We start from the raw sequence: 25,240 nt of genomic DNA on the forward strand, positions 1-25,240 counted from the left end.
CCGGAATAAGTCAGGATGATAACTAGTGAACAGACAAATGGAAATTGTGACTAGAGGACAACAAACCGAATCCAAAATTCATAGGAGTGATCTGAATCATCTCCTTTTTGATATAAATACAGAAATTTGTCATTTTGAAGTTAGTAGCATGTTACATTGCAAATTTAATATATTCAACAAAACAAGCAAAGTTGATGAAAAATCTGGGCGTAAAAAAAAAAAGTTCCTGATGAACGCTGAAAGTTTGATTATTACATTGAGAGTTCTGTGTCAGAAAAAAAGCCCAACATCATTGTCAATTGTCAGCTTACAAGTTGTAACAAAGAAGTTACACATAATTTTTGCCCCACGTTGGGCGCCAAAATTATGTGTAACCTCTTTGTTACAACTCAAAAGGCCCGAGAACAGTCGTTTGTTTTGAGTCGTGGTTCTGATCTCTGAATTCACCAAATGGAAGGGACAAAAATCCAGGTCGATCAAACACCTCTTATAGTTACACAAGTACACAAGTACACATACAATATTTTACAAAATGGAAATATATACAAGTGAATCCGAAATTCATAAATTTACAAAAAAAGAACTTGTATACTTTTTTTTGCTATAATTTCCATGATCATGTACACATTTTTATCTCAAAATTACCAATTAGTTATTATGCTATTTAGCAATTTCTGTGCATACATAGGATGGTACTGGTTTGGGAGGAGGGGTTGAAAGGAGTTCGATTTCATATTCAGGCAGTTTTCATAATGAAGTGTTTTGGTAAGGCAAACAAATCTCTGTTCACGTGTTGGAAATCGGGGAAGATCTGGAATCGGGAAGTTTGTTTAGCCGGAGGGAGTAAATGAAGGGACGGTTTGTTTGCGAATATCAATTTTTCCAGAGTATTTAGGGGCATTGTGTTGCTCAGAACGTTCCACTCATTTTCGCATTGACAAAACTGGGTCTGTACGAATAACGACCCAATAGACTCTTTGAATGTGGCACTGCCTAAAAGCAAGCCGGAATAAGTCGAGATGATTCACTAGTGAACAAACAAATGGAAATTGTGACTAGAGAACAACGAAACGACTCCAAAATTCATATGAGTGATCTGAATCATCTCCTTTTTGATATAAATACAGAAATTTGTCATTTCGAAGTTTGTAGCATGCCACAATGTAAATTTAATATATTCAACAAAACAAGAAAGTTGGTGAAAAATCTGGACGTAAAAAAAAAGTTCCCAATAAACGCTGAAAATTTTATTATTACATTGAGAGTCCTTCGTCAGAAGACAGCCCAACATCATTGTCAATTGTAAGCTCTCAAGTTGTAACAAAGAGGTAACATATAATTTTGGCCCCACGTTGGGCGCCAAAATTATGTGTAACCTCTTTGTTACAACTCAAAATGCCCGAGAACAGTCGTTTGTTTTGAGTCGTGGTTCTGATCTCTGAATTCACCAAATGAAAGGGACTAAAACCCAGGTTGATCAAACACCTCTTATTTTTACACAAGTATTTCACAATCTAAATCTTCAAAATATCTGGTACCAGAAAACTTAGAAACAATATTCTACAAAATAAAAATATAAACAAGTGAATCCGAAATTTCATGAATTTACTAGTTCAACCTGGAAAAGAACTTGCATACTTTTTTTGCTATGATTTCCATGATCATGTACACATTTTTATCTCAAAATTACCAATTAGTTATTATGCTATCTAGGAATTCCTATGCATACATAGGATGGTACTGGTTTGGAAGGGGTGGTTAAAAGGAGTTCGGTTTCATATGCAGGCAGTTTTCATAATAAAGTGTTTTGGTAGGGCAAACGAATCTGTTCACGTGTTGGAAATCGGGGAGGATCTGGAATCAGGAAGTTTGTTTAACCGGAGGGAGTAAATGAAGGGACGGTTTGTTTGCGAATAACAATTTTTCCAGAGTATTTACGGGCATTGTATTGCTCAGAACGTTCCACTCATTTTCGCATTGACAAAACTGGGTCTGTACGAATAACGACCCAATAGACTGTTTGAATGTGACACTGCCTAAAAGCAAGCAGGAATAAGTCAGGATGATTCACTAGTGAACAAACAAATGGAAATGGTGACTAGAAAACAACGAAACGACTCCAAAATTCATATAAGTGATCTGAATCATCTCCTTTTTGATAGAAATACAGAAATTTGTCATTTTGAAGTTTGTAGCATGCCACAATGCAAATTTAATATATTCAACAAAACAAGAAAGTTGATGAAAAATCTGGGCGTAATAAAAAAGTTCCCGATAAACGCTGAAAATTTTATTATTACATTGAGAGTCCTTCGTCAAAAGTCAGCTTAACATTATTGTCAATTGTCAGCTTTCAAGTTGTAACAAAGAGGTAACATATAATTTGGCCCCACGTTGGGCGCCAAAATTATGTGTAACCTCAATCAATGTTTCACCAAACAGCTGAGTGTTGCAGTTTCTTTGGAAGTTAGTATGAGTGGCAAAATTCAAATTTAATGTTATCCTCACGAGTTTTTTCAATTTTCTCCTGTGCGAAGGGAAGGCATGTTCTCAATGAAAAACTAACCATCGAAATCGTTCTTTAAGTTAAGTTGCCAGCCGACCAACTAGCTGTTTAACTGCTTCTATTATAATTCACTTACCGCCAAAACGCTGATCGCAGATGGTAGAATGCTCCAGAAATGGATTTTACATTCCCCGATTTTCTTCTTTCACTTCCAATACGAAGAAACTTTAACAACTATATACTGTGTTGTAGTTAGTAGAGCTCATTCTCCGACATGAATTTTGAGCTTAGCCAGCATATTCGTATCGAACGTGACGACTCCTTTAGGGGCATGTACCATCGAGAAATGGTTAGATGGAGCGGAACGAACGCAATTTCGGGATGTCAGTAGGAATATGCATTTTTATGAAATGGAATTCATATTCGTACGTATTTGGCGTTTTCATCTTTCTTATATCGAGAGAGAAATATAGACGAAAACACAATTTTATATTATATTGTACACCAACACTGGAATGAACCTCAGATATTTGACATATTGTCGTATTTTCCCTAAGAATTGTTGAATATGAAGAAGTTAATGTCGAATCCTCCGACCGAATATATTTTATCAAGAATCAAGCGAGAATTGATTCTCAACTTATATATAGATACTTCACAGGTGCATAGGTGGCACCAAGGCGGTTCTGGAGATACCCCATTTATTGGGTCTTACTGTTTTCGTAGCCGAGATACAGGGTGTTTTATGAATTTTGCCCGTTTCTTTCTGAGGCCATATCAAACAAACCACCCGGTATATTTTCTTCATATTTGGCAAATATGTTCCTAATTGAGAGCCCAAACGTATCATGCAATAACCGCTTTGAAAATCCAGGTTCGGATCAACAAAAAATTATGAATCATTTGAATTCTCGAAACAACACTCTGTACATCAGAATTTTGAAAATTTGTTGTAATATTCACACCACTGAAAACTAAACTGAGGCGTATACTTCAAATTTTTGCGCAGACAGTTTTACTGCACAAATTTTCAACGTGAAAGTGAAGTTTTTGAGAACTTGGATACCTGAAAGTGGTTTGAAGTGACTTTTAAAAACGAATTATCAAAAATATTGAATCGATATTTTTTCAACACTACCTTGTAATTCATCTTCACATTGGTTTTTTTTTTATAGCTGTATACTATTTCAGTTTCTTTTTATTGAGAATTGAGTTGCATTAGGTTGATATCGTATATTTTGGAAAAATTATGAACAAAATAACGAAATAATTAGAAAAATAACTACAAAAACGGCTCGAAATGTCCTCCATTTTGATCTGAACATATTTTTGCTCGTTTCAGAATATCTCGAACTGCTTTCCGAATCACATTTGTAATGTTTTTCATTTTCTGGCTAGCCTCTTCTATTTTTCTGATTAGCTGATCCCGAGTATAGATTTCAGAGGAATAAACTAACAATTTCATGTGAGCCCAGACAAAAAATTGTGCAGTAATGAGAAACGACGAGAGAGTAACTCAAAAATAAAACTGAAATGGTATACAGCTATGAAAAGGAAAACCAATGTGAAAATGAATTACAAAGTAATGTTGAAATAATTATGGATTCAATATTTTCGATAATTCATTGTTGAAAGTAACTTCAAACCACTTTCAGGTATCAAAGTTCTCAAAAACTTCATACAACACCCTGTATCTCGGCTACAAAAACAGTAAGACCCTATAAATGGGGTAACTCCAGAACCGCCTTGGTACCACCTATGCACCTGTGAAGTATTTCCGTTTCCCAATGAAAGTCTCTGGATGTCAGTCCCTCAAAATATTTAGGGACTTACCTTATATCCTTTTTTGAAATGATTCAACCATTTTCAAGATAATAAAATATTTCTGAATCTTCTTTTTCAATCGAATTCATAAAAGAATATGCAGATTCAGTTCAATCATTAGGTTAGGTTATACTAAGCAAATTTATGAAAGGGCACAAATGCTGAATCGATCGGATGAGGCCAACTTGGACTCTCGGTGGAATGGTAACAAAAGCCTTTGCTGAATAATAACATCCTATCTGGGAAATTTGGCTGGTTCTTCCGATAAAAGGAACAGTCTCCGTAGAACGATTTTTGGAATCCGAATGAATCGATCATTACATTACTCAAATACTAATATATCTGTGAAATAAATTTACTCAAAAATCAAAAACATAACATGTGGTTAGGAAAATTTCCTTTCAGTAATTATTTCAAGGATCAAGAACAGCATCCAATATAGGAAAGGAGTGAGAAGTATATTCAAATTCGAATGTAACATATTGAGATAGAACGAATAAATTAGTAATGCATTAAGGATAAATATATAAAGGTTCATTTTGATGTATTGAAAATAATACACTTAAGTTTGAAATTGCAAAAATAACAAACATTATTTCTGAACCCAATAATGAATTTTCACAAGTTATAACCCTAACTAATTCCAGTTTTTTCATTCCTCTCGAAGATGGATTGGAATCAAACCTTCTACAGAAAAGAAGGAGAACAGTTCGATGTGAATAGTTCGAATGGAACAAAAAAAGTGTGGAAGTGGAATGAGTAAAATTTCGGAGTTTCAGTCGAAGCAGAAGAAGTCGACTGGCTTGAACAATAGTTGGCTGCCGAAAACAGCGTAATGTTGACTCCATCTCCGCAAATGTACATCGAACTTCAAACATCAGGAACTAAAAACCAGTATTTGATTAACTGTTCCGAAAGTTTTCTGAAAATCCGTTCAAATCTGTATTTAATTCAAACTGCTGCCAACTCCTCTAAACACCAGATTGTGTTGAATAATCCTTTCCTTGTGCAAACAAGGGTCTGTTTGTTACCAGCGGTCGTTTCATTTAACATATTTGAGGATGATATTAGCATGTTGGGAGAGCAACTTTGTCGTTACATACCTACTACTCGCAGAATTAAGCAGTCACAACCCGAACAGAAATTTTACCCAAAGTCATTTTCCAGCTGTACATATGCATAGGTCTACTCTGAACAGGTCTCCCCTCCTGACATATCTCCGTATTTAATCTAGTCGTCCGGGGTACTTTCGAACAGGCCAGAAGGGCCGAACGTTTAATCAGGCCAGTAACAGGACGATGCTCCTTTTTATTGCCCATCATTCTGTTCGTTTGGCAGAGGGAGAGCATCATAAAAACGCGCATCGTGAGGATCAATTGTTTTTTGACTGAACATCTCTTCAATCAACCCTTCGAATTCGTGAAGGTGATCCATCAAAAAAAAAACATAAAAGAGTTTTGTTATGATTAACAACACATAAAAAAGCGATTGTGGAATTTCATATGTGCATATTGGGCGACTTTTACACAGCTAGTAGGTAGCGCGTTCTTTATTGGTATGTTTCTAACAGATAGTCTCATTTTCGTTGCATGAACCATGGATCTCACACTCGAAATTAAAAGAATTAAACCTTATTCCATTCTTCGTTTTTATTCAATCCAATTTTTGAAGAGTTTCACAAATGAATATATTTAAACAACAGTTGATGCATTGGTCCATCCATTGCAAAAATGAATTCAGTACATCAGTGGCCACTAGATAAATGTGTTATATTTGCGAATATAAATTCTTAATATACATTAATTCTGACATTGCGATAGGTCTCTTCATCATTCACTGGAGGTTTTATAATAATTATTAATGATTAATAGCTTACATTGAATATCCATCCAGCAAATTCCAGCAATTTCAATTTCAAAGAACATCAATATAAATCACTAAATTCGACCGATTTTTGTAACACATGAATATTACAAATCATCATAAAACACCGCTACTGTATTATTATATTCCTATTTCACACACGCCCATTGTATTAAATTCCACTATAAAGCATTTCCGTGATATTTCCAATTGATTGAACACAATAATTTTTGCGTGAAAATCCTCCAAATATGCTATTGTCTTCTTCCTTTCCATTATAATTCAGAATGGGTTATTCGATCTATTTGATTACTAGATTGGAATTATATCAACACGAATAAGCGTTAAGTATTTCGATATATAATTTCAATTAGTTTTCATCGAAGCCATAACATTTATATCGGTTTTATTGTTTCCATGATTTAATATTGGATATCCTTTTTAGCTCACAGAATAAATAAATCACAAATTAAGTACCTTCTTTTTCACAAAGATATACGACTGATTGAATTAATTTCACGGCATTCAGACAATTTTTTAATTCCGGAAGCTCTTCCTCGGCCTTTCAACTATCGAGGAAGTTGATAGCTCAAAGGCGAGGGCTTTGGACTACTAATTCAGAGGTTGCGGGTTCTAGTCCCGGTCGGGAGAATACTTTTCCGGAATTGAAAAATTGTCTGAATGCAGTGAAATTAATTCAATATATGAATATACAGACGTTAAAATATTATTTATATACTACTGATATTCAGATTCCTAATAGCACCAAATTTTAATTTTTAATGATTGGTTGAATATGAGAGAACATTAACTAGTTGACTTAGTACAAAATGAATCAAATGAGATGATAAATGAGAAGCATCATAGATTGCAGATTTCGAGTACATGAATCTGAAATTATGTAATTTAAAAAAATGTTGACTCAAATGTGCGAATTCGTATTGGAAAAAAGATATTTTTTAGTTCAGAGGATTATCAGATGAGAAAAACTGTATTATTTCTTTATGAGAGAAAGTTACATAGTTGAATTCATCGATGAACTTCATATTCAAATTACAGTTCATTGAAATCTGGCAATTAGATTTCGAGATATCAAAAAAGATAACTATTTTTTTGGTATTTCAATGATACGATCCTCACGAAATTTCGTTTGAACAGAGGTTCATATAATCTAAATATATATTGTCATGCTCCAGTTGGAATTCATTTCGATTATATGTATATCGAGTAATTTCAATAACTAAAACCAAAGCACTGCATTTTGATAATTCGATGACATTTCACTGAGCTTGACAATTGGTATTCATTACGACTATATAACGAATGATATTTTCGATTTCTATAATTATAACCAAATTGCTGCAATTTGAAACATATGACATTTAACTGAGCTTTTATTTTCTTCGAGGAATTCACGGCTTGCCTTGATTTTTAAACTACTAGTCAAGTAGTAGTTTTTCAATATCAAGTCAAGTATTTATTCATCAAATACATGAATCATAAGCTACTTGATTTTTGGCAGTTTTATTGTGTAGTGTCACATCAATAAAAAATTATGAAATGAGAAGGAACCTCGCCAAAAACACTTTCATTTATTAAACTCATATAAAAATATAAAAGAACCGAAAATATCAACTTTTTTGGAATAAACATGTGGGATCCGAATTCTTAACACCCGACTGAATGATACGCTACTGACTTGACTATACGAAAACTACGCGATCGATCCTAAAACGATGGACCAGGCAGTTTTTATCGATATAGGGAGACGTAAGGGGAAGAAGTACTTGAGACTTAAGACTGAGACTGGGATATATACGAACGAGGGTGGTATTCGACGTTAGTTAGAATTCAACGTGATAGACGCATATGATTCGACGTGAAATGTATAAGACGTAGCTAGTTAGATAATTCGACGTTAGATATAGACGGATCAACTCGAATAATCAGACAATTAGACGATTAAGAATTATACGAAATAAAATAACTTCGATAGTTCGATAGACGGAAGTTCAGTGGCTGTACATTCAATTGACATTGAATTGTACATAGTGTGAATAAACAATAGTTAAGTACCGGCGGCCTTTTTTATTATAACCCCTAAAAAACAATATAAAAACCCAATTACATTTTGGGGTCTCAACCGGGATAGAAGAAAAAAAACCCTACATCGTCCAGGATAAAAGTGAAAAAACCTTTTCATAGTAATATCGAGTAGCTTGATATCAAGTAAAACAATAAATATCTAAAATCAAGTGAAGTCAGGCTCAAGTAGTTTTTCACGAGCTTAATTTTGAAGTCAAGTAGTTGTTTAAAATGTCAAACTACTTGGCTTGATGAATCCCTAATAACTATATAGCAGGAGCCGAAACACCAAACGATTATACCACGTCGTCAAAGGTATATTTACTTATCATTATGGCGTAACTATGGGGAATTCACGGATTTATTGGTTCATCAAAACCTGAGTTACATAGATAAAATTAGTAAAAACCTGAAAGATTGGGTAGAATAACGAATTGCTCTTAGTTGAAACCAGCGAAATGTGACATTTTGACAAAAAACTAATTATTATTAATGAGTGTGATAATGAAATAAATATAACTCACCTCCATCACATTATCTCGGCTCATTATTCAGCCTCATTATCAAAGACAAGTTCAGTCATACCGCCAGAGAAATCCTGCTGACCATCCCGGATACTGAAACAGAACAAATAATCAGCGATCATTCCAATCCCTGTGTAGTACAAAATTATTATTTGGGTTTGACAGATTCATAAATGTTGGCAAACCGCGAAAATTAATAATAGTCGTTGATGCGTCCAAAAATGGGACGACCGAACGGAACGCACTCGGATTATCCCAACTATTCCAATCAGGAATTTGTTGTTTATGGCCAACGGGATTCGATGGTAGGCTTATATGGCCGCACCTAAAAGAATCAATCGGAAATGAAAACAGATTTAATGGAGGGTATTCATTCTGCTGGTCAAACAGGCCCAACAATGTTTTCGAATGTGAGCACTCTTCATTCGAGGAATATTTCATTTTAGGAATGACCGATAGTAGTATTAATTCATTTTTGTTCCTATTGCGCTTTATGCCTGGCAACGAATGTACCCCAAAATCCGTTGGATTCTACGAATCACTCAATTCCGACAATTAATTTTTCAATATAAATCGCAGTTGATTTTTTAACAGTTTTGAATTGAAAAAGATTTCACTCCGTATAATGGAATACAGGGCCGGCATTTCAAGCTTGATCAACAAAAATCACATGTGTAGAAATTCGAAGTACCGAATGTTAATTAATTCGGTCAGTAACAACAGGAAGGAATGTCGACTAATTTTAAATAACATCAAAAACCATCATTATGCATTATATTCATAAATATCGAAATGTCAAGTAATCCCCTCATAGTGCTGTTTACGAGTTATTGGCGCTTAAAAAAATCCACATGTACCAATCGGACTTGTCGGCGTTCGCTTTGCTAGACGTTACCGAATTTTATTGCCACTTGCGGCGGCTTCCTGATCATTTTCTTTCCAATTCTCCGATCAGAATGTTGATTTTTTTCAGAATGGAATGCAAAATATACGAGGAACGATTCCATTTCACCATTTCCAACTCATCCTCCTTAAGAAATATAAGAAGTTTTATTATTTCATTCAACATTCCATTATATAATATTTATCATTTTTTATATCGAATTAACTAGTGTTGGTCGTGGGCGCATTTGAAATCAAAATAATGGTTCATCCGCATAATTCCGTCGTTTTACTCGATAATCTCAATGGAAAAAATAAAATTTTCAAGCTTTTTATAAAGTCAAAACTGAGCAGAAGAAACTGAAACCGCAGGGCCCGCTCTTCAGGGGCGGCAAATAATGAAAAGCGGTGTTATCTACTTTTTCCGAAAAATCTGGATTCCTGGAAGATTGAAATAAATATTTTTTTTTAATTTCAACAAATTTCACAAATTCATCAATCTTAAACATCCTCGCACCGAGAAGGTCTACAACATTCGAAATTGGAATTAAAAATAATTAATAGTTCACCGAATCATCCTGTTGTTTTATCAAATCATATCAAAGCATAAAAACGAGATATTTGAGAATTTTATGAAATGAATGGAAAACTCCACACTAAATATATGAATACAAATTCACCAATCCAACCAAACACCCCCACCATTTTTCTTACTACAAAATCCCAAACCTGTAAGTGTGCCAATTTGTATTTTTGCCGGGGCGACAGAAACGCTAGATTATCCGATTATCCAGTTTCCCGATTATGAAAGAAAAAAAATCCTGATTATGAATGAAATTCCCGATTATAACAAAAAAAAAATTCAAAATGAGACAAATTTGATTGTGGAATAATGGTGGAAAGAACTGTATTTTATTTTTTTGCTGTCATTAGAATCATATTTTTATTTAATAGCTGTAAACAGTTATTCTAGAGATAACTCACAGTTTGTTTTTTCTGAGTTTAATTTGAAATTGTACTCATTGTATTGAATATTTGAATAAACTCATTTATTATTATTAGTATCAATTTTTAGCATTCTCCAGAGTAAGGTTATGTTAGGGCGGCAAATTGGGTCTCTACCTAGGGCGTCAGTTTGGCTAGCGACGGCCCTGATGGAATACGTTGGTTCAGGGTTCCCAAGCTTTTCAGAAGAGCGAACAATCGATTCTATAAATCATGCGAGGCGCACACAGTACACTTGTTAATAGTTTGTGTGGAATCCCGATTTCGATTATAATGAATGTGAATAAAAAATTGAAAAGCACAGGCGTGAAGTTAGGAGCTTTCACACGTTTGTTCAAATACGTATCTATATGATTTTCTAACTATATTCCATATGAACTTCGAAATCATTATGTTGGTAACAAATAATAGATTCGAAATTTGATCTAACAAAACTTTTCTAGTTTCTGAATACTCCTAAATCTAACAACAAGAGGTTTCATTTAGATATTTGACAGATAGAAACTAAAACTAGAAAATGGAACGATACACGTTTCAACACCTTTAGACTTATTTTTTTACGACTCGTGAAATATAAGCTTGGCCTTATCTTTCACAATGCGTTAAAGAAAAAAGTCTAAAAATAATTTGGTGCATAAAGGTTATACAAGGTGTCCCGGGAAGAATGCGACAAACAGATACCATGAATGAAGGTAATCATGGGGGACTCGTAACAAGAGATTTCAATCGCACACTGGAGTTGCTTCGCTCCTGGGATACAAGGCATAGCAGAAAAAAAAACTTTATATATTATATCTATTCTTAAATCGATTTGGTTAAAATATAATACAGTTATTTGAATAATATTGATAAACCTGAGTGACATCTCAGTTGGCAATACTGCCAACAATAATGATAAAAACGTAGAGCACTGACTTTTATGTATTTTCTTTATTTTTCATATTGAGACACTTCAACCCTTTGGTCTCTTGTAGTTTCCTTATATTGAGCTTCATTTTCGATAAAAAAAATTAAATTGATTGCAACTCATTCTACAATCTATCCAGGGACACCAAAAAAATAAAAACCAAAAGTAAATAATGAATATTTTAAGGAATAATTACTTCAAATAATTGTAGCATATTTCAACCAAATTAGTTTAAGAATATTTATATTTTATAAATACCGTTTTTATTTAACTTGAAGGCACTGTATCACACAAACGAAACAACTCCGGACATATATTCGTCATTAGAATTTTTTTGAACGAACTATCGAATCACCATAGAGTTCCGTACTGTAGTGAGAAAACACCCTGTATGTCTCACTGGGAGTTTCAATCTAATAGTAACTGCCATGTTATTATCTCTGTTTCCACCTGTTTGTTCCCAAAATGAGTATTGATCTCGCTGAAATTGAGAAATATCTACATTGCTCGTAGTTTCTTGGAGAAGTGAGATTAGTGTCGAAGGGGCCTGAAGATTTTGATTCTATATTGGTTTATCATGCTCAATAATAAACCTTTGAAATAGTTCTTGAAAAAATTATTTGTAGTTTGTTTTTATTTTTATAGTAAGCTAACTTGATTGATGAGAATTTTGTGCCAAATCATTAATCGCTATAAATTCTAATAAATTATTTCCTTCAATAATTCCAACAAGACCATTCTGATCATATTTTCTCATCAGAGCGTTAGAACTGTTATCTGAATACCAAAGCGTCCCTTCCATTTAATGTAGCGAATTGACGAAATCACGAAAGAAGACAAGAAGTTAGAGATAAGAAGTAAGAACTGAAAAATATATAAGTTGAGGGTAACCTACTGGAGGGCCGTTAACTCAAAGCGCACACAATGCGAATTTTTCGGAGAATCTGATAAGAGATTATACTGGATTTGTGAAAATAAAGGATTTTCTCCTCTTGGCTCACTTAACTCCTTTGTATTGTAGGGGAGTAATCAGATTACATTTTGGGAATATTGTTCGAAATAAAGTAGCTATTGAATTCCATCTTATTTTTCTTTGTGTCCTTCAGTATCATGGTGATTTTATGTAGTGAATATTGTTTATGCATTAGCCAATTTTGTCTGAATATGAGAAATAATGATCTCAAATATGAAATGAATTTCGCACAACTTATACTATTCCAATTCTGTTATCCACTGCAATTAGATAGATGAGAGTCATTAACCCATTAAAGCCCATAATTCCCCCGTGAAGATTTTCAACTGAAACTTTGTCTGATGAGTTATTTAGACTCAAAAAGTGATATTGTGTTATAAAAATAATGATCGAACATGCAGGAGAGTTACTATGAAGCGGCAACTTAAGTTGCCACTGGGATAATTCATGAAGAAATTTTCCAAAGTACAATAAAACTAGCATATCAATCGTATACATCTATTGTGATTCAACCGTATAATATTTCCTATGAAATTACATAAAATATTATTATTTTACATCATGAAAAATTTTGAAACACTCATCAGGATGAACAGGAACTTCACACTTCTTGCATACAAAAATTGTACGCCTGCCACATACTTTACAACGGCGATACTTGGATTCACCTTTTTCGATGAAATGATCTGTTCGATCTTTTCTTATTTCTTCGAGAGCTGGTGTGAACTCTAGAGATGATCGAACTCCTGCTACCATTGGAGGACTGCCGTAAGACTTCAGAATGAAAATAGCACACTGACGTCTGAAATCCAATAGAGGAATATCATGCCCAAGGCGACGATACAGTAACCAACCTTGTGTGCTGCATACATCCACAGTCCAAGAGAAATAAGGCCACCACCATTTTTTCGACCTGATTCTGTTTCGGTAGGAAGCCAAAAATTGATCAGAAAGATCTACTCCACCCATGTTACTATTGTAACGAGCAATAGGACCTGGTACTTTGACAGAAATGACCTTCTTTTCAATTCTGGAGTATCGGTTTGACTTTGACATAGGATGTACATTATCACAATTAGTAAGTACAGTAACAACATTGTTGTCATTCCAACGGACTGCTAAAATATCTCCTGAAGAACTGGTGGATGTTTCACCTCTGGGTTTATTTTTCCACGTTTTTTTATCTGGAAGTTTCATTGAAACACTACAGCGATTCTCACGCAGAGTACCAGTTCCACCAAGTCCTCTAGAACTAAGCTCTTCCAACAACCCAACCGATGTAAAAAGATTGTCAAAGTAGAGTCGAATACCCTTTGACAATTTCATGTGGTCTACAAGTCCAATTACTACGTCACCTCCTTGACCGAGTCCAGTTTCTGGAAGACGAGTTGAACTTCCACAATAGGGTTCAACATGATGGATGTATCCAGATGGATCCGCGGCAACCCATAACTTGAACCCAAATCTGATAGGTTTTCCGCGAATAAACTGTTTGCACCCATGCCTTCCGTAATAAGGAATCATACTCTCGTCGATACTAATAGTGGGCCCAGGACTGATTTGTTTGAAAGAGTTGTTGAGGTGATCAAAAATAGGTCGGACCTTGTACATTTTATCACTTCCATCATTGTTTTCATTGTTGGCAAGGTGAATAAAACTTATCAGTTCATCGAATCGGTTTCGACGGATGGCATCGGAAACTAAGTGCGAATGAACATCTGGATCTTGTTTCCAGTAGAGTCTTCTATATGGAAGAGGGTGGTAACCTGACATCAACATAATTCCGACAAATGTAATCATTTCTTCAGCAGTGGCATTCAGGTTGTGAACGAGTTTCTGCATAGCATAACGATTAGTTTCGGTTACGATATGACTCAATAAATATTCCGAGAAGTAAGCCCTAAAAGCCTCAATAGGGCTTTTTACCGTTTCTTTCAGAAGATCTTCTGCTACCGGTCGGTATTCGCATTCAAGTTCAGGAATACTTGAAGATAACCCATTCATTTTCGGCTTCCAAGTACGTTCTGTGGGACGCTTACGTTTGGTGCTTCTTACTCTTGTCTGCGAAGAAGTCGTCGGTCTAGGTTCTTCTGAATGGTTCTCATCTTGGACGACTGGATTGCCGTGATCATCATCGATTTCTGGATTCTGCATTTCCACCTGAGAGCGTAATATACGGGCAGGAAGGTGGTCAAAATCTCCAACTACCTCTTCATCCGATAAATCAGAGTCCTTATCTGTATCTGCACCAGGAAGTTCATCAGGTGGACATATGGCTATATTGGTGGCTGATATGTCCTCATCGTTCTCGATAAGGTCAATTAATTCATGAAGAAGTAATCCAGTGCCTGATCTTCCACGAGTATACCTGTCGAAATCATTCAGTAAGAAATGTAAATATTGCAGAAACCGTTGTCACGTGTTCCCGTTGGCCACTTTAGTTGCCATCAAACTTTGCCCGTATGGCAAAAGCAAAATATTGCATGAAAATATTACTGTGAAGAAGAAATATACTGCTGAATTCATATTGAATAAAACTGGTACAAAAATACAAATGTGCATGCATTATTGAAATAGAATACTTACAATCTCTCATCGACGGCCATTATGGTGAATGAAAAAGTTCAAGAGCTCTGAATAAATCGTTATACACTAACTCACTGTTTGACAATATCTGACTGACGTTTGTGCTATTCGAGACAGGACATATCACATGACCGGAATTTACCAATGGAACTTCAATATCTATGCGCGTGCGCATAGAATGTAGTCGAATGCGCCGTGGCAACTTAAGTTGCCACGGGGCTGTAATGGGTTAACTTGCAATAAAAATCCAATTTTAGCAATTGGGAAGCCACTAGTACTCTCATTATCAAAATGTAGCTACTATAATAATATATATATATAATAATTAATTATCAATCGAAAATGAACAATCCCTATCGATATTATTCATTCCCCTCAATATTTCAACTGAAACTTTCAAAAATTGAAGGTTTCTGATTGGATTTTTATATTCTGCACAGCTCAGACTTTTTAAATCATAAATGAGCTTGTTTTTTTTCAAAATGTACACACTATATAACTTTGACCAGCAAATTTCATTTCTGATTAAAAGTTTTCAGCCTAAATTTTTCAGCTTCCGGTTATACGTGCTGGCCTCATGAATCATATAATGATAAAAATGAGGTTAAAACTGGCTTGAAGTCAGGAGCTTAGGAGCACTCGTCATTCATTCTCCTATTTCATCCATGGTGATAACATATAGGTATACAGTTACGTGGTCGCCAAGGGTGCTATTGGAAAATGAATAAATGAGCGCTCCGTAGTTCTCTTCAGTAGTTTCCTCATTTTTTTTACAGTTCTGATGATTCTATCAGCACGCAATTATTATTATATTCTTCAATCTTCAGAGACATACAAAATTTAAACTCGGTCGGATACGTTGTTACTGAAACATTTTTTTTCTTGATATTATTGTTGAATTTTCTATAACTCTGATTGCGCTATCGAAACAAAATTTTGCGCTAAGCTTAATACGATTATTTTATATACATGCGAAAACTCAATGCCATCAATCGGTTGCAAATTGAACAAGATCTATTTGTAATAAAAGTATCTCATGTACAATTTTTTTTTGCTTGTCATTAAATTCAGCCCACTCAATGTGATGAAACGAAACAATATTTTTTTCATTCGAGGCCAAATTGAATCAATTATTATGGCATCAAAATACATCACATATATTTTAACCCCCATACTGGGAGTATGTTGTGACTAGCCAGCAATGAATAACCTGTGGAAGTTTGGCTATTGTCGTTTATTTCACATTATTCACTCTGGAAATTATTCACATTAATATAAACTTTGGTCCAACATACTGCGAGAAGACAATACCTTCATAGCTTAACAACGGTTAGCGTCTTGAATTTGAATAATTCCTTATATGCAGTTAATACTGATGACGGAGAATTAATCTGCTCTTCTGAACAAATCTTTCAATTTGGAAATACCAACATACCAAAAATATCATCAAAAAATGTATACAATTTTTCGATTTTACATATTACATATTATTTTTCAATTTATATTCAAACTTGTATATTTTGCTTCTCAGCATTAGACAATCAGTCTTCTCTATCCCTGGAGTTTAAAGCGCGTCACTGTTAGCAGCTCTCACTAGTTCCTCTCTAGTATAGTATATAGGGTGTTTCATTGATTACTAAACATGCTTTCAGTGAGAATTTTGAAAAATTGGAATCAGTGTTGAACATTATCCTTGTTCTATTTTGTTATGATCTACTTATTGGGTGTTTCAAGCATTACTTTATTCGTCGGCAATGAGGTAATTGGTGATCTCAACATATTAAATATTGGGACATAATGACCATTCGCAATGGATCCCGTCATGTCAACTAGAAAAGCAAGTGCTGTAACCGCACTTGGTTGCATTGGAAAGTTCTCAAACTGCATAAATTTTTCCCATACAAAATGCAAATTCTGCAGAAACAACTAACTAAGGATGATTTATATTGGCGACTACAGTACTGTGAGATAATGACAGATATCATCAACTGATTATTAGTATTGACTTCAAAGATAAATGTAGTTTTTATTTAAATGGCAATGTGAAAAAAAAATATTTTGAAGGACATTATAGATATTTATGGAAAAATTGAACTTCATGTAAATGAACATGGAATTCTAGTATTTACAGAATATATGATTCATTTCCAACAGGATGATGCTGCCCTAAATGCGTTTTTGCCATTCAGCAATGGTTAGATGCTCACTACCTCAATCGATTAGCAGAAGAAACTCTAGGTCCCTGATCGTTCTCCAACATATTTTGTAGAGATATTTGAAATATATCGTCTGCCGATAGCCATTGTAATTGAGCTATAAAAGATTACAGAGCCCTGCCACGACATTACTTATGAGTTACTCAAATATGTGCGAAAAGAAGTGTTGAGAACAGACTATGTTATTCATAATAACAAAATGGTGTTACAAATTTGTGTAGGTGCGCTCTCTCTCAAGGGATTACGGTGTTTCGTCTCAAGATCACTGGTGAATTTTCAGTTAGGCAATCCAGCGATCTCTGCCTCAGACAGGTTCTCACACCATCATGTAGAGGTGACCCTGCTGCAACGCTCTCTTTAAACCGCCGGGGCTGCATTAAACAGTGGTGCGACGCCCGTAACGCCACCTCTCGGGCAGACAGAGTCACTACAATCTCAATTTGGATTGAATTATCTGCGAATACTTCCTAGCTTCACTTTTTATAATTGTAAATTTTTTTTTTCAAGCTGTTGAACGATGCTTCACAAGTAGAGGGTTTCCATTAGAATTTCTTGTGTTTTAGTATCAAGTGACTTTGGATATACTATACAATAGTCTAAACCGCGTGAATAACTGATCCGCAACACTCAAATTCTTAAGAACACCAAACCTATTTTAACTCTTTTTCATAACTCATATAACTTCAGAAATATACCAATGACAAGTTTTCAAAAACCCACCCCACCCTGTATACTACTTCGATAATCGTCATGAATCCACTAACACTAAATCAAAAGATGAATGAAACATGTCCCCATTTGCATTGAAATCAGCTCAAAGAGAACGTAGTGCACTCTATGAATGTACGTTCCGTCCTCCATATCTACAAGCAAATATTCTGATAACAAAATGAGGGAAAACCCTCCATCGAAGCCTCTCTACCAGAGAAATATACCCATTTATTTCAACTCTCATTCCATGTCAGTATCATCCCTCGAGAAGTAATCTCCTGCAATGGAGGAAATAGAGTAAGAACCACATAAGATAATTTGATGCTTCGACGAGATATCAGAAATACAATTTTGTGGAAACTCGCCACTCGAACGTCTGTGCATGGCCGTAGTCTGGTGTCAGGACCCTTCTGAATTATACAAGGATCGCGTCGCCTCCTGGCTGTGGATTTGTTATCAGACACCTCAGCACTCTCTGAACCCCGGCTTGGATTTATTGCCATCATAAGTAGATGTCGCTAGTGCTCGTGTATTAAGACATCGCGTTTCTAGTACCAGCCAGGTTGGACTTATTTGTTATTCAGTATAATCTAGACGTACAATTCTTCTGACAAATCCCTAATTTAAATGCAAGGGTATTCTGTACGGGGCAATATTTCTTCGATATTGAAATAGTATGCCAAATGAGTCGCTTCTTTAACTCATTTCTCGTTCTTATTTTCTCATCTGTCTCGAAGAATTTTCGATATTGAATAAAATTATGTCGAGCAGAGAAGTTTTATGAAATCGAGTGACTGATGAATGCAATTTAGTTGAAGTGGAATATTTTCTCTCTGTTTCTCGCATATGGTAAATTCAGCTTGGTCATTGAAAATTGAGTTTGTTCATTTTGAATCTCTTGCGTTACAAATTTTTTTGGAATGAATAACTCAAAAACCATTAAGACTAGTTTTTGCCAATAAAATATTGAAATGCTTATCATATATTCATCTGGGTACTTAGACAAAAAATCTTCAAGGGCTCCTGATCTCTTTTTTTGATTCGTTCTCAAATTACAAGGCGTTTCTGAAAAATAACTGTTTCAAATATTCTGCTATTATTTTGGTTTCTGTTGGAGATATTAGAAATATTCTTGAATGTTTTTTGCAGTATTTTTAATGGCTTATATGATGCTCATAACAGATCAAAGAGATCAATTAACATATTAGAGCTATAGACGGAAAACCCTATATTTTTCATCGAAGTTTTTTAGACGTGGATTTGTCAAAAAGCATCGCGTTATCGGTTTTCCAAAAATATCATCCGTTTCTAACTTATTGAGTTTCAGATTAATATTTTTCATTTATTTTTATATATAATTGATTTTGTGTCCATTGAATAATTGTTTTCGAGTCGAATATATAGGGTGTTCCATTTAAATAAAACAATAAGTCTCTTCTTATCCCTAAAACAATAATTGTTTTTTTATTTTATGGGACACCCTATACATGACATGATTATTTAATTATATTATTAGACAATGGACGCAAAATGAAGTAAATACTGAAACAAAGGAAACTATTTTTATATAAAGTGACCCATCAACAAATGAAGTCCAACAAGTCATATCTTCAAAACAGATGTTGTATTTTCAAGAATTCGTGGGTTAACATCGGAAGTTTCATTCATAACTAGCTTCCAACACTTGGACTTCTATATTCTACCCGGATAGTACTATATTTTATCAAAACTGCAGACATTTTCACGGATTCGTTTGTCTGTGAGATGCTATCATCAATTTCGAGACATTCTGAGGAAAATGTCTTGGCACCCTTTGTCAGATTATCGAGATTTGTGAGGAACAAATCACATATCGTATGTAAATGACAACAGTGATCACAATTGTGGTCCCTGAGGATATATGATTATGATTTTCCCATTTTCCCCCATTACAGCTAGCGGTGCCTGGTTATGAACATTTCGGCTAACATATTTGATATTATTGGACATCAGATATATGAGGATTCAGTTATTATTATTAGTCTCTCTTAAAAAAATCTCACAATATGTCGTTTCTCGGTCATGTGAATTATTCTGGCGTCATCTTGTGGCATGAAAAGATGTATGGAAGATCTTGGATGGATTTTGTATCTCATTTCATTGCCTCTCATTTCATAGCCAATGTGAAGCTGTGTATGAGAAATTATCGATGGCGGTGCCTAATATAACCAAGGAAGATCATTTCTCAGTCGGGTTCTGGCGGCCGAACATCCAAATTCCATCCCAACCAGAAATGAGAGCTATCCGATTGATGAGCAAAAACCCCAAAAATTGCAAAAAATTCATTTTCAAAACTCCATATCTCGAAAACTGTCCATTTTTGAGCTTTGTGGCTATGGACACTTCTGATCAGTTTATCAAGAACTACAACATATCAAAAATTCAGCCAAATTCACGTAAAGCCATTTCCCATATTAAACGAGCGGGGTCCTTTGGTACACCCTGTACGGAGGTCCCTAAAATAATTAAACGCAATTGATGACTTCATGCTTCTTAGTATGCCTTCAGATTCTGCATGCTATTATGTTCTCAATTATTTGAGAAAATTAGGTATGCTTCATTCTGAGGCAATGTTGTCAATGACCGCACAATGAACTCTACTCGTGAATTTCGTAATGGCCTAGAATAATAATATAAATTTCAAGTGAATGTAGCTAAAAACCATGAATCTAAATTACACGTATCTTGTTTCAATGCTTCTTTGTGAGAGGAAACTGGTTCACATTCGCTTGAGAGTATGACAAATAATAGTTCGATCATTCATCAACCTGACCTTGCCATTCAAATACACCTTAAGAATCTAGAAGTTCAAGACCATATAGAAGGAACGAAACGGAGGAAATGGAGATCATAAAAATAAAATTGTAGAGGACATGAATCAATATCAGTCACGCAATTATGTCTTTTTAGTTACTCTTCTTGTGTTTTTAAGGATAAAATAATTCGAATATCTACTTTTTGTGTTTTTTGATAAATTCAGGATATAAATATTCGTGGATGGTCGGTGATCGGGTCAACATAAATAATGATAGGGGTACCACAAGGCTCAATACTGGGTCATGTTTCATTTTCAATTTTTATGAATGTTTCAGGTGATTTAAACCATTTTCTGACTATTTCATTCACTAATGATAGAAAAATCGTAATTTCCGACGAGAACTTTCTTAGTGGCTAATAATTTTCATAGTTTCTGGCATATTACTCTTGAATGGCCTTTTGTATTAACTGTGGAGATGTTAACTTTTAGGCCACAAGAGGCAGGGGCAACATTGTAGTATCTAGCTGCCTGGAAATTGCTCTCTTTGAATATGTCAATCAATCAAGATATTCTGAAGTCTTGATTAATAAATTGAATAGTACCTCTAATAGTATCTTACCTCTTGAATTATTAACTTGTATTATCTATCAACCAATAATAAGTGTTATTCGGCTTTCCATTCTAACATTATTGTTCGTATCATTATTTATCTAATGTTTGTAAAAACAATAAGTGAAATCAACTACCGCTTGAAACCCCTGTACTGACTAGTGATTTTCTATAATATCATCAAGGTTAAAATGAAATATTGTATTTTGATATTTTATCCGATTGATAGTCAAAAGAATGAGCAAATTCATTAGAAGAATAAATACTCTCAAGGTCTCAAGAGTTACTAAATATTCAATTGGCATGAACATGTTCCTATGAAGCTTATATAGTTAAGGAATCCACCTGTCCAAATTAATGATAATTTTGATGAATAGTATTAATGAAATATTATATATTTGAATGATTTTGTCTGGCCGGAAGCGATTGCTCATATATGGCAAATTTCATTTGAGTGATAAGTACCGATTAGAGTAAATATTTGCATATGATAACGATATTGATTGAATTATACGATGATAGTGTATTCAAGTCAAGGTATTGTGAATATGAATAGTTAATTTCATTGATTAACAAAAGTAATTTTCCATATATATTAGATATTCACTAAATTGAATTAATATACTCAATATTAATTATTCTTTATATACAGAATTAAAATTATAAAAGAATTTTCCAAATATATTATTGAATCATTTATTGACTTCCTTTTAATTACATCTTATTTCACACTATGTTTCACATACAATTCTTTAGAACAAGAATATCATTAGGATTTTTATTATCTTTACATAGGCTTGTACATGGTTTTTGAAAGCATCATCATAATATGAATATTGAATTCTATGAAAGGCAGCAAGTCAAGAATTCAATGAATTTGTCTAAATAAATTGTTCAGTACTACCAGGATCTCCTTGTATTGCTACTGGTCGTTCATTTAATTCTACACTTTTTCTTGAAGTATGAATAATCCATATCTGCTTGAGAATTTTTCGGTTAGGTTTGTTCATCAATATGAAGGTGAAAAAAAGGGCAAATCCTTGTAAAGATTGAGAAAATATGAATATATAAGCAAATATAATATTAGAAGACAAATAAGCTAACATCGCTATGATCCAACCTAAATCCAGTGTCAAAAATAATATAAATATTAGTTTGGCTTCCACTGATATGTTCCGTTTTTGCTGGGGAGACCAGGAGCTCATACACATTATATTTCTTGATATTAAAATCAGAATAATCAAATTTATGATCAAAGTTAAGAACTGAGGAAGGCTAAAAGTTAAGAAGGTCATCATAAGCTTGCTATGATTATGATCCCATAAGATTCGAGCTGCTATTGGTATAGCGCAAATTATATAGATAAAGGCGGTTATTTTCAAGACGGATGAATTCAGAGTAGAATCAAAAACTATTACATACCTCCTGTATTGTATTAAGGCAATAACCGAGGTCCAAGCGAACTCAACTAAAGTGAAATATTGAAAAATAATGCTAGTCCATTTAGATAAAGTTATATTCAGGTTGAATAGACATATCAGAACGTGCAATATGATCTGTACGAAAATGGAAAAACAAAAATGTGCCAATATTATATTGCCTTTTCTCTCCCTTAATTTTCTCGAAAGAACCACTGACAGCAAAATGAAAACAAGAGCGAAAATTGATGTTATGAATCCTATATCCATTATCAATGAAAGTGTAAGTTCCTTTTCTATCGATTCCAGTAGTGGAACTACGAACGGTTGCAGAACTGGAAAATATTTGAAATAATACTTAAAATGATATCTACAACAACGTTTCTTCAACTGCAGCTTACTGATTGGGTCACTCAATGTTTTAAAATTTTTTGCTTCTGCTTGTTTGGAATATTCCATTTTTATTTTTTCCAATGAGTATGCATACAAATGTCTGAGTAAAATTCTCAACCATTTTATTATGTTATGCCCCATAAAGTCTCCATGTGAATTACATATTTTTTCATTTAGTTTCAGTGTTTTAACTTTTTCACACAAGATTTTAAATTTCTTTTCATAACGGGATATTTGTTCATTCTTTTTTTCATTTATTCTTTTCGGTTGCATGATTGAGTTCATATCACCATTTATATTTTTCATTAATTTCGATATTGCAGTAGTGAGTTTGGGTTGAGTTGAACGATTGACGAACCATTTCTGATCTCTGGGATTTTCCAAATGTACTACTAAGTGTCGATTTTTAGCTTGAGTGCTTTCGTCTTGGAACGTTTCGACTGGAATATAATTGTTCTCACCATTTACGTTCAATTCCAATTCATCGCCATGAATTGGCTCTATGTTCACCTAAAATGAGGTACATAAAAAGCAAATTTTTCGAAAATAAAATGAATTGAACTTACGGAACATGATGATAACGATAAGTAAATCAAGAGGACACCCAAGTATTCTAGTTTCATCATTTGTCACCTCTCGACTAATTGTACAAACTGTGGTGAAGAAGATATACCACCAATCAATGAATTATTATTCTAATCTCTTAATCTATCGATGACAAATAAAGTTTTCCGTATCGTATATTAATTGGAAGGAAGGTGTACCAAAATGAAATAGCCCTTATCGATACCTACAAATAAGATAAAAGGTCAATGGGCGTAATTCGAGAAAACTAATATCAGAATTCCATCAATATAACATGATTTTTTTAACCAAACAGCTTTATTTCGTTTATTTCATTGTATATATATTCGAAGATGCGTTGGGATTATTATTTCTTATAATAAATCTTTGGAATCATTCGAGGAAAAACATGTTCAACCCCTTCAAATTTTCAGTTTTTGGATGTGTAGGATCCTGGGATCCAAAAATCAAATGAACAAAAAATTCGTCCGTTCCCCCTCAAGAGTTTTCCTTGGAAACTATAGAGCTATTTCCATTAAATTTGGTACAACAATCAGTTATTTTTACCGCATTGATCCTCATTGTACAAGACTTCGATCCATGAATTTTAAATGCAAAAAGTCGTGAAATTGATACTCAGAACTTTGACTTTTCAATTATATGTACTGACATAATTGTACTCAATTAATTAATACTTTGACTGCCAGGTAATGCACATAACTTTTCAATAAATAGTTATGTTACTGCCTTGGAATTTCTCATATATCTCCCATAAACATCACAATGGGGAATATAATTTATACTCGCTCTGCTCGCCGAAGGGGCTCCGCCCCTTGGACCCCGTCACTATGCCGGTAGATCCTTCACTGGGTATCCCTCTAGAAAATAAAAGATTTTTTTCGGAAACCTTGTATCGTTAGCTGATTTTAGACGATTCACTCGGTATCCTATGCTGATTCTAGGGTAGAATTCTATAAGACTTCTTGCCTAGAACATATCGTTTCGCCCTTGCTCACATGAAAATATTTGATGCAAATAACTTTCCATGACGACAAACCAAGGGCGGTCCTGGCCTTAAATTTTGAGGGGGTTCGCCGTTAAGGGTTTCGAGTTTTTCTATGGGACCAAATCCCAGATTACACCGATATCGAGCTTAACCTCTCAAAAATATTTATATTTAGATATTTATATGAATATTTATACAGGGTGTTTCAAGTTCGAAGGCCTATTAGACGTTTCTGGAGAACGGGGCCGATTTGAAATCTGAAAATTCAGAATATGACATTGTTCATGATGCTCTATTCAGCTAAAATATTTTAGAAGTTCTGGCACTTCCGGTTATAAAAGAATTAAAAAAAAATTCTTCGAAAAAACCAT

At 34.2% G+C, this 25,240-nt stretch overlaps 3 protein-coding genes across 3 annotated transcripts in view; all 3 read right to left on the bottom strand.

Annotated features, from left to right (window-relative positions):
* The window catches only part of LOC123675511 (suppressor of lurcher protein 1), a 230,051-nt gene extending 221,207 nt beyond the window's left edge, over window positions 1-8,844 (bottom strand). The window contains exon 1 of the mRNA XM_045610872.1: window positions 8,803-8,844. Within this exon, the coding sequence (XP_045466828.1) occupies window positions 8,803-8,826 (24 nt within the window). The 5' untranslated portion in view covers window positions 8,827-8,844. The remainder of the gene's footprint in view (window positions 1-8,802) is intronic.
* Window positions 8,845-12,808: 3,964 nt separating this feature from the next.
* On the bottom strand, window positions 12,809-15,384 carry LOC123674480 (piggyBac transposable element-derived protein 3-like). Its single transcript, XM_045609363.1, has 3 exons — window positions 15,156-15,384; window positions 13,212-14,937; window positions 12,809-12,829 (listed from the first exon to the last, which is right to left on the bottom strand). Exons 1-3 carry the CDS (start codon window positions 15,173-15,175, stop codon window positions 12,809-12,811), a joined length of 1,767 nt encoding a protein of 588 aa, XP_045465319.1. The 5' UTR covers window positions 15,176-15,384.
* Window positions 15,385-22,203: 6,819 nt separating this feature from the next.
* Window positions 22,204-24,079, bottom strand: LOC123675513 (adhesion G-protein coupled receptor D1-like). Its single transcript, XM_045610874.1, has 2 exons — window positions 23,866-24,079; window positions 22,204-23,809 (listed from the first exon to the last, which is right to left on the bottom strand). The coding sequence occupies exons 1-2, from the start codon at window positions 23,923-23,925 to the stop codon at window positions 22,370-22,372; spliced, it is 1,500 nt and encodes a 499-aa protein (XP_045466830.1). The 5' UTR covers window positions 23,926-24,079; the 3' UTR covers window positions 22,204-22,369.
* Window positions 24,080-25,240: the final 1,161 nt, after the last annotated feature.

Source organism: Harmonia axyridis, chromosome 3 (assembly GCF_914767665.1).
Source record: "Harmonia axyridis chromosome 3, icHarAxyr1.1, whole genome shotgun sequence".
NCBI lineage: Eukaryota > Metazoa > Arthropoda > Insecta > Coleoptera > Coccinellidae > Harmonia > Harmonia axyridis.